We start from the raw sequence: 10,766 nt of genomic DNA, 5'->3' as shown, positions 1-10,766 counted from the left end.
CCACCACCACCACCAAAAACAATTTCCAGTTTGATTACTGTGTCATCAAGTATAGGTTACTGAAAAGAGGGTAAAATAATTATGCCTGGTTAATATCCTGCTCTTAACCCTAAAAATGGGTACATATGGAAACAAAGATTTTGAAATCATCTGTTTGAATTGACTGGAAGCCCCAAAATGGGGCATACACAAAGTCTATTCTATAATTTTAAAATTGTTTCAGAACAGTCTTTAATTGTGATTAGTTTAAATTTATTGATGTTAAGTAGGAGACCTGATGCTTTGTTTTGTTTTTAGCTTAAGGAATTTGGGTGTCATCCTTTAAAAAGAAGGCTCTGTGCTAAAATCAATTCTTGCCCAGGTAAAGAAATTCCTTTAATGGGATTATTATTAAACATTTTTTTTCTGACAGCCCAGAGGTGAACCAACCAGGAGAAAGAGATATGGGAAACTGAACAACCTTAACAAGTTTCTTATTGTTCTCACAGCAGCAATGAAGTTACAACCAAATCTAAATTTATTTATAATTCAGGTTCAAGGTTACTTTATTTATACCCGTAGGTAAATTTGCTTTACAGAGACATAGCATTTGACATCCCTTCACAAAATGCACACCTATTTAAACACATTTGGTAATAATTTTGACAAGATGAATTAAATCAAAAAACAGTTATTAAGTTAAATGATGGCAGAATATCTGCTCATGTTTGTATAGAGAATGAATAATAAGGGCGATAAGACGCACCGTGGAGGAGAACACTGGGTCAGGCAGAACACCATTTATTCTCACTCTTCGTGACCTGTCAGTTAAAAAGCCTAAAATCCAACCCAGCAGGTTTTTCCTGATTAATTTTTTTTAATATAATTCTATTTACATACATTATTATATAACATAATATATTAATGTATAAAATTTAGTCAAGAGGCACTCTATTCCAGGAGATTTTTTTGTTTTTGGAGTGAGAAATGACAATCTGAACTTCTTGTACAGTCTGATCAGATATGGGGATGGGATCTGCCTTCAGAGTTTAAAAGGCCATCAGCAGATGACCACTTGATGGCAGTATTTTGAGTTGGGTTTCTTTTATTATATATGATCGAAGAAGAAAATCGTCGCTCTTGTCGTTTTCACGTGTTTCTTAATTAGTGTGGTCGTTAGCGATTAGGAATAAAAATACATATACAATGACGCAGTTGGATTCTGTAATGTAAGTGTGGACTCTCGCTTTGGGGGGCCTGGGAAGTGTTGCTATGTATCGTTTTATGAATGTGCTGTTTATGGCAAAGCTTCTAACCTTTAGCTGTCGGCTAACTGCAACTAGCTCCGTCGTGGAATCGGCATGCCTCTGTGGCATCTCCCTGTGCCATGCCTCTGTGGCATCTCATTGTCCGATCTTCAGATGCCACAAAGGATTTGGAGACACCCCATATTTCTACATAAGCGCATAATCAAATCGATTTCCCTATCTCTCAGCCTCATGTTCGTCTTTAATGTGCTGTGAGATTAGTGGTGTTATGCCTAAAATTCAGGGTCTAACGGTCTGAGTTACACTCGATTTGAGTATTTTATGTTTAAGGCAATCATATTAATATAATTAATAACAAACTTATTTAAATGTCTTGTTTTTGGATCCAGTCTCTCTGCTGAAACTAAACTTTTTAAGGTTACCATCTTACTTTCAGTGCATTATGTTTTGGTACATACTGGCATTGCATACAAGTTTGGTTAATATTTCTTCAGCGCTGTGCACATAAAGTCTCTATTCTAAACAGCATTATTCTTAGGCATCTGTTAATGTATTGGCAGATGTATTGATTCACATCAGGGCTGCTCTCTGAAACAATGCTCTAAGTTTTAAGATAGTTTGTTGTCAAGCTAGAAGACATTCAGACAGTGAAGTTATTTTATGAAGATGATTTCCCCGTGTCTCTGAAAGAAAGAGGAAGATCGGAAACAAGATGAACAGAAACAATATCTCTATTGGCTAATTGATGTACATTTTTAGGTCATCAACCAATCAGAAATACCGGTTTGATTTTCTGATAGTTTGCCTTGTGTGCAGTTTGTCATCTTTCTTATATTCCCTTGTGTTTTCTTCCTCAGAAAACCGAAGACAAAGCGCTCAAAACGCTTCTTGGAGAGCAGAGCACCCAAATTGACTGAAGATGTGAAGAGTGCCATGATTATGAAAGGAGGGAACACAAGTCAGACCATCACGCAGGCCCTGAAGGACATAGTAAGTCACAGAGGAGCTGTGTAAGGATGGAGTTTGGCATATTTGTCACACTGACATGTTTCAGATCATCAAACAGATTTTAGTATTAGACAAAAGCTGTCCAACCCTACCTGGCTCTATGTGGAAAAAGCTCCACCCACAATTCTTAAACTTTGGGGTGTTTTCACACCTGTAAATGATGAGTTCTTACACTTGGATCTATTCCTAATGATCTGGTTTGTTTTTGCACCAAATGCCTTACTACAAACCACATGAGAATGTTCAGTCGGCTTATTGGCCAGATGTGTCTGTGGCAGCAGGAAGAAGGTGCTATGTATGCTATTGGAGAACACAATACTGCTAGGGGCTAGCCCGTACAGACCTTTGCACATCTATAGTTCCTCTACAGGATGGTTTTTTTTATTTCTTTTTAATATTTTTTTTAGCTCAGACTTGTAACATACACCTGGTAGTTGGTTCAGATCGAGGTCGGATCATGTTCAGACTGTAAACGAACCACTCTGGAGTTCGCTTGGAACAATAACAAGTCCAAATCTGCAAAAAACAAACTGCACTGAGGGGGGAAATGAACAAGAGTTTGATCGAAATAGCCTAAATAGCACAGGTGTGAAAATACTATTAAATTAACTATGATTAACCAAGTTCTTTGGAAAGCTGAGTTTAATTTCAGATAACCACACCCAGGCCTGATCACAGCCAGAACAAGACTTTTAGAGTCTATCTGACAAAGTGAAGCAGGCTAAAAAAAATCTCAAGAAGTAAGATATTGTGCCACGATCTAAAGAAAATCAAGAACACAGATTGACGCCTATCAGCTTGAGGCTGGACGTTAGGGTTGGGTGACTGGCCGAATATATTGACTATCGACATAAGGCTAAGCCCATCGTCGATCGTTTTTACAATTTATTTATTTGAGTAAGTTAAATGGTGGATCTAATAGAAGCAGTCAACAGGAAAAATTCACCCATCTGGAGCACAGTCTGAGTCAAAATCCCTGAAATGAATCTGTCAATGCATTTCGGGCAGTTTGTCCAAGGTTTGTTCATTCTGTGCTCCAGATGGGTTGAGCGCGTTAAAAATTTTAATCATGTTAATAGTGATGACTGCATTAACGCTGACAGCCCTAATTTCTTGGGGGGGAAATTAGTTGGAGTTCTTCTGTGTTGTAAACGTGCAAATCAGTCCGTGCATGATTACATTGCTTTGCCCATCAAAAAATCTGCACATGTGCAAATATATTGCCCATCATTGATTATTGGACTGACGATTGTTGGGTATAAACTTTTGCATATCGCCCAAGCCTACTGGACGTGTAAAATCCATGTGAATATTTAGTGTGTTAAAAATATTTTACTCATCTGTTCTTAAAGCAGCTGTTCACGCCGACGGTTTAATTTGATTTGATTTGATTTTATTGATTACCATTCAAATATCTCAGTGAAGACAGAACAAAGATCTACCACAAAGCAAGAAAGCATGAGACAAGGCTAATCAAAAGGTATTGGCTGGAGCATTTGCTTATTACGCCAACCCTTTTAACATTTCACTGGATGAATCTGTGGCATTCATTTTTTCCAAACTGAGATCAATTTTTTAGATTTTTTCCATCTCACAGTGCGTTTTGAGGTTTGTTTGTTTTTTTTTGTTTTTTTTTTTATGTGTAATTTTTCTGTAAATTCATGCAAGTACATTTGTTTCCTTCACAGTATTCCCTGAAGAAACCCAATGCTGTGCTGTACAAAAAGTAAGTGACATATCCACTTTGTTCCTATAATAAATGCTCGGGTTTTATTTGATGGAACAGGTTTATCAGTTCATCTGCTTAGTGTGGGTCGTTTCTAGATATTTGAGTTGGAAAAACTTTGAATTGTCTATTTGGTTGCTTCAGATGATGACTGGGAGGTAAAGAATTACACTGGTAGTTGTATTTACATCCACGTGTTGAACTTGATGTCACATCAGAAGGCGCGAGCTGCCTTGTTGGTGTCGTTTCTGCCGGTCATGAACCGTATCCTGGCAGAATGTGATGATGCAGTCACAGTTTGAAGACGCGTGTACGGTCATGCCGGTTTTTCCCAGTATTTTGATGATATTCCAGTATAGACGCTTGGCGATTGTCAGATTATATGGAGGGAAACGTTGAAGCAGTTTGAAAAGATGAGACCTCCTGAAAAAAATACGTTGGAAAAAAGGTCTTTAAAAGTAAAACACAACACCAGTGTCTTTGGTTCTGAGTTTGTCTGCTTCTACTTCTTCTTCTTATGTCAGTGCCAGTGTGGCAGTTATGTGGTGAGTGGTGACACCTAGTGTCCAAAAGAGTACTGCAGCAACTACCTATACCTTAACGGGGAGTTTAAGCAGAAGTGGCTGTGTGATCACGTTACTGTGGCTGTGGAGCAGCCTAAAACGGAAGACCAAGCCTGCCTTTTTCATATTTTATTCAGCTGGTGTATGTTTCTCTTGTTGGTACTTCTCTAAATCCTTGATTTCAGACCATTTCTGTTCTACTCTTGGCTCTGGGGGAGAATGAATTTCTCTCATATGGTTGTCTCAGGCACACAGCAGCTCCAGACATCCACTAAAACCTAATATTTTTAAACAGAAAACCAATTAGGATAAAAGCTGGCATAAAGGGCGCTAAAAGGGCTTGTTTCAGACAGTGGGTGATCATACAAAGCTACTGGTCTAAGAGTGAAGTCCCCTACAGTGTCTGTTTTCTGTCTTGATGGTGTCTGTGTACGCTTTTTAGAAAGAACATCACTCGGCCGTTTGAGGACTCAACATCACTGGTGAGTGCAGAGGGGCGATGGTCCTTTTCAGAGTTTTCACCAGTGTTGCTTTTCTTGTTAATAATCTAACATTTATTTTAGGAGTTCTTTTCCAAGAAGACAGACTGCTCCCTGTTCCTGTTCGGCTCCCACAATAAGAAACGGCCCAACAACTTCATATTTGGTAAATTTAAACTTTCTCTCTATCAGTTATATCACTTAATATACACACAGCAGCTATAACATCTGTTTTCAGGTTTTTTACATGATACTGGACTGTCAGTGTCTCGTCTCACGTTACACGTTGTGTTTTATGTTTAGCAGACTATCAGCATAATGCTAGTGAATACTGGTCTGCAGGTTTTCAGTAAAAAATATTTCAGTGTAGAAGATGCTCTGCAAAGAAAAGGTTTTCAGATTTTGAATTGACCCAATCAAATAAATTGTTCGCTTGTTTGTTTGCAGGTCGTCTATTTGACTTCCATGTACTTGATATGATTGAACTTGGAATTGAGAAGTACGTCTCCCTGAGTGAAATTAAGGTAATGGTTTCAGTCATGCTGTGTCTGGCTAGGGAGTCATTTTGACTCATGGTCACAGTCATTTCATCACCTTGTTATTTTCCTCATAATTTAAACTAGAGACCAAAACCTACCTCTGCGTGTAAAGTTAAACCATACAGCTATCACACATACATAAAGACGCGGGTGATACGTAAAAGCTTAGAGGTTCTACTTTCTTTCTATCATAATTGTACATTCACCAAACCAATGAGGAGCCTTGAGTTCAAACACTCTGAAACAACATAAGGGAACAAACTGTCGTGTTCTTGAGACTACACCTATCGCTGCTTCACTCCAATAGTTTCCATCATTTGTAAATCTCTTGTGTTACCATAACCACTCTATATGCACCCGAGTGAACCTGGTCAAAGTACAAATCACAGTCCATCCATCCATCCATTCGCTTCCGCTTATCCTTTTCAGGGTCGTGGGGGGCACTGGAGCCTATCCCAGCTGTCATAGGGCGAGAGGCGGGGTACCCCCTGGACAGGTCGCCAGTCTGTCGCAGGGCTAACACAGAGGGACAGACAACCATTCGCACTCACATTCACACCTAGTGACAATTTAGATTATCCAATTAACCTATCCCCACAAGCTGCATGTCTTTGGACGGTGGGAGGAAGCCGGAGTACCCGGAGGGAACCCACGCAAACACGGGGAGAACATGAAAACTCCACACAGAAAGACCCCGGCCTGATGGTGGAATTGAACTCAGGACCTTCTTGCTGTGCGGCAACAGTGCTAACCACCGTGCTGCCCACACAAATCAGTCTCCTAAAATAAAGTCATTGCTTTCTGTTCTAGGCCAGTAAATGTCCTGAAGGAACCAAACCAATGCTCGTGTTTGCAGGGGACGCTTTTGATACAGATAACGAGCACAGACGTCTGAAGAGTCTGCTAATAGGTACTCACACAGCACACTAAAAGTGTTAAAAGTGTGTCTGATTCTGATATTGTGTTTTGTTTTTGTTTTTTTTATGTGCTTTGTGATGAATGAATTATGAAAACTCAAATTATTGGTGCTGGTTATGTGTGTGTGTGTGTGTGTGTGTATAATATTATTATTATATTTGAGGTGATGATGATGTGTAATTGATTAGTCTGTTTATTTCTTCTGTCTCAGACTTCTTCAGGGGTCCCACTGTGCCTGCAGTGCGTCTGGCAGGCTTAGAACACATTTTGCACTTCACTGCCATCGATGGAAAAATTTACATGCGCAGCTACAGGTGCTGAAACTGTAATAATTTAGCGAGAAAATTTGACTGCCGACATCCAGAACTGAGATAATGATGGGTGTAATTTCAGGTCTCTGTTGAAGAAGTCTGGCTGCCGGACGCCGCGGATCGAGTTGGAAGAGATTGGACCGTCATTTGACTTTGTCCTAAGGAGAACGCATCTGGCTTCAGATGACTTGTACAAGTTGGCTCATAAGCAGCCCAAAGCCCTGAAGGTAAATATGAATGGACATGTTCCTGACTGTCTTAACATCTCATTCTGACAATCCTGTGATGAAACAGAAATCATGCATGTCCAACCCTGAAGCTAGTCCTGGCGAGGTGCTCGAGGGCGAGCGTCGGGTGGCCGGGCCTTAGCCTATGTGGATATGACTGTTTGCTAGCTTCCTTGACTTCTCAGTGGATTTGTCCTTTGGGCATGTTGTTATTGACTCGTTCTTTTTCTACTCTTATTCATTTCCATTTCCATATGAGCAAAGCCCCTTTCAGCCTTATTATTCAATCTTTGAAGCTCCTTGTTTCACCAATGAAATGGTGTCCTGGTTTAAAATATACAGAGATGCTGCTTTTCTGTTCTCGTATGAATGATTCCAGATATTCAGTGTTTGTCCTGAAGATGGCGCCAGAGGAAAGACCACATGGTTGCCAAAATCCTGAACAGATACTAAATACTCTGTGCAGCCAGTGTTCAAACATGCTAAACTTTGTTTTAACTCGTCTTCTCTTTTACACTACTTCAGCCCAAGAAGAAGAAGAACATTTCCCATGATGCCTTTGGCACCAAGTTTGGCCGTGTGCACATGCAGAAACAGGATCTGTCCAAGCTGCAGACACGGAAGATGAAGGGTCTAAGGAAGAGGAGGGGCGAGGTGGTCACAAAGGAGCAGGAGGGACAGGCACCCAAGGTGGCCAAAGTAGAGAGTTGAGGCAGACTTTGTACGCCTTTTGGATACTTCTATGATTGACCGTGTGCCGCCAAACCTTGGTAAAATGTTTTTTACCGGGGGTTTGTTTTTTGTTTTTTAAATGTGAAATAAATACTCCAATTGAATGTGTTGTTGTACCTGCCTACATTCTGTTGTATTGTTTATTACGTGCACATATCTGGGCCTTCTCTTAAGCTTAAATATTTAAGCCAGTGATGATGGAGGGTTCAGTAGATCAGTAATGTTTTGCTCTCGCAAAGCTAGTAAGGATTTCTGTTCAGACTAAGTTTGTTTCAGTTCTTCGAAAGACATGACAACATATTTATATGAAGTTTGATGATGCAGGGCTGCAGCTATTTCCCTCTAAGTGCAGTATATTTTCTCTTCCTGGGGGTTTACTTTGTAAAACTAAAGCTGATTATAGTTTCTGAAAGTGTGCTTTGGCAACATCTTGCTTGAATTTTAGTTTTGGTTCATTTCCTGCATTTCTACAAGGTGACATGTAACAGGACAGTGGGGTTCAAAATTCTGAACATTTTACTTCACAAGTTAATACAACCCCCGCCCCAACACACATGATTAGTACTCCGAAGAGTTTTTTTTATGATGTCACAGATTCTTGTCCCTCTCTCCTTTAAATTGTGCATGGGGTTGAGGTCAAGTGACAGTCAAGGACATTCTTTGGTCCTTTTTGATCTTTTTACTACTTCAAAAAGCTTTGGAGTGTGTTTGGGCTCGTTATCCTCCACAGAGACACAGATCAGATGGTGGAACATGTCTGTGGAGAATGAAGTGAAGTGTTTGCTCAGGGTGCAGGTGATATGATGCAGCTGTTTGACTCCAGAAGAGACAAACACTCCACAGTGAACATTGCCAAAGTTGTCTTGGTAATGTTCATAACACTTTGAGGCCCATGTCTGCAGTGAGGGCAGCATTTAATGTTTGAAATAGTCATACAGGGTTCTATTAAAAAAAAAAAAAAAAAAAAATTCCAACAGTTCCAGAGTGTTCAATTATTAGTGTGAATGATTGAAAAGCATTCACACTATGAATAAAGTTACGTTGAAACCAAGCACACCATTGTTTTTCTTGTGATATTACCAATAAGTTTGATGTGTCACATGGCCCTCTTCCTATTGGAAAAAAAAAAACCCAAAAGTTGTATCCAAGATGGCCGACTTCTAAATGGCCACCATGGTCACCACCCATCTTGAGGAGTTTGCCCCCTCACATATACTAATGTGCCACAAACAGGACTTTAACATCACCAACTGTTCCCATTTTATTACGGTGTATCCATATAAATGGCCCACCCTGCATATCCACATACATTCACATAGAGACACCATTAAAACTTTAAAACGAAGCCAAGACATTGAACTATTCAGCTTGTATTTATCTATTTATCGTTTTATTTTAATGAAGTTTACTTTAAGTGTTCAGATTTGTACTCATTTTTATTTGACTACATTAAAGTAATCAAATAAAGACAGTTTTGATAGAGCTCCTGATGTCAGATGGTAGGTTGGGCTTGCCAGAGGTCGTGCGTTTTCTCAAGTCTATTTTCTGTGAGGCAGGTTCTAAAGGATCTTCTCAATGGCACAGCGGATGTTGGTCAGAAACACTTCATTTCCCTTCTTGTTGAAGTGAATTCCGTCCTGTCCGAATAGGGTTTCGTCATAATATCTCAGGGAGGGATGTTCAATGATGAATTCAATTCAATTCAATTTTATTTATATAGCGCCAAATCACAACAAAAGTCGCCTCAAGGCGCTTCATAGATACAGAGAAAAACCCAACAATCATATGACCCCCTATGAGCAAGCACTTTGGCGACAGTGGGAAGGAAAAACTCCCTTTTAACAGGAAGAAACCTCCGGCAGAACCAGGCTCAGGGAGGGGCGGCCATCTGCTGCGACCGGTTGGGGTGAGAGAAGGAAGACAGGATAAAGACATGCTGTGGAAGAGAGACAGAGGTTAATAACAGATATGATTCAATGCAGAGAGGTCTATTAATACATAGTGAGTGAGAAAGGTGACTGGAAAGGAAAAACTCAATGCATCATGGGAATCCCCCGGCAGCCTACATCTATTGCAGCATAACTAAGGGAGGATGAAGCCTCCAAAGGAATGAACTGCCTTTCTCATGATTGAGTTTACAGTTTTTTCGCCCATGTCCATCATGTACTTTGGATTTCTGTACCTCCTCACTTGGCGTTTGTTGATGCAGGAATATAGGATTGTCATGGAGGGGATCCTTGCATGCATTTCAGTCAAGTCTTTAGTCATTGCAGAGGAAAGTTCCTGGGCGGATACGAGTCCCAAGTCGTTCCCGCCTGCATGAATGACCAAAATATCAGGTGGACTCTTTCTGGACATCAACTCTGCATCAAAACGAAGAAGGATGCCATCCCAGCGCATCCCTGTTTTTCCAAACCAATGAACACTGGCATCAAGTCCAAAGTTTTCTCCAAACTCGTGGCGTGCTGCCCATTCTCCTCGCTTTATTTAACTTGAGCCGATGATCCATATGTTAGGTACCCTCTTCTGTGTCTTGCTCATTTCAGTGTGACTGCAGGGTTTCTCTTTAGAGAAACGCTGTTGCTTCTTTGCTGTGGAGAAGCTTCTTTTGTCATCAAGTCGATCCTCAACTTCAGATCGCTTTCTTTTTGATGCAAGTTTGTTGCTAGTTAAAGCAGATTGATCAACCAATGATAGTTTCATCACACTGGGTGGACTTTGCACTCCAGTGAAGAAACTGCTCCGTACTTGGCTTGTAGACACTGGCTGTTGGGTTGGATCATCTTTTAAGCTCAAAGCCTTCATCATTCTAATGATGGTCTTCATCCAAGATGAAGAGTATTTCTTTGATAACCCAAGCATGATATCACAGCAATGACTTCAGGGACTTTTAAATACCTTTTGTCAAGACAGTGTGAGATTTGCAACTATAAGCTCCGAGTTGAAAAACTGTTTCTGTTTATTTGAAGCAGCAGAAGAGAGCCACATGTTTGTGTGTGTGTGTGTGTGTGTGTGT

At 40.3% G+C, this 10,766-nt stretch overlaps 1 protein-coding gene across 1 annotated transcript; it reads left to right on the top strand.

Moving 5' to 3' along the window:
- The first annotated feature begins 1,058 nt into the window (after positions 1–1,058).
- Positions 1,059–8,801, top strand: rpf2 (ribosome production factor 2 homolog). Its single transcript, XM_005931060.2, has 10 exons — positions 1,059–1,208; positions 2,105–2,237; positions 3,944–3,981; positions 4,987–5,026; positions 5,108–5,189; positions 5,471–5,547; positions 6,373–6,472; positions 6,692–6,794; positions 6,874–7,018; positions 7,544–8,801. Exons 1-10 carry the CDS (start codon positions 1,186–1,188, stop codon positions 7,727–7,729), a joined length of 927 nt encoding a protein of 308 aa, XP_005931122.1. The 5' UTR covers positions 1,059–1,185; the 3' UTR covers positions 7,730–8,801.
- The last annotated feature ends 1,965 nt before the right edge of the window (positions 8,802–10,766 follow it).

The sequence above is a fragment of the Haplochromis burtoni genome, unplaced genomic scaffold (genome assembly GCF_018398535.1).
Source record: "Haplochromis burtoni strain Fernald_Lab_line unplaced genomic scaffold, NCSU_Asbu1 Contig_103, whole genome shotgun sequence".
Lineage (NCBI taxonomy): Eukaryota > Metazoa > Chordata > Actinopteri > Cichliformes > Cichlidae > Haplochromis > Haplochromis burtoni.
Note: the sequence above shows the minus strand (reverse complement) of the source record. Positions and strands in the feature narration are given on the sequence as shown.

Bases quoted from the DNA above. Each gene is read 5' to 3' on its own strand.
- rpf2 (XM_005931060.2), top strand. From the start codon at position 1,186: ATGACGCAGTTGGATTCTGTAAT. The intron at 3,982-4,986 runs GTAAGTGACATA...TACGCTTTTTAG, and splicing joins AATGCTGTGCTGTACAAAAA to AAAGAACATCACTCGGCCGT. The intron at 6,795-6,873 runs GTGCTGAAACTG...GTGTAATTTCAG, and splicing joins ATTTACATGCGCAGCTACAG to GTCTCTGTTGAAGAAGTCTG.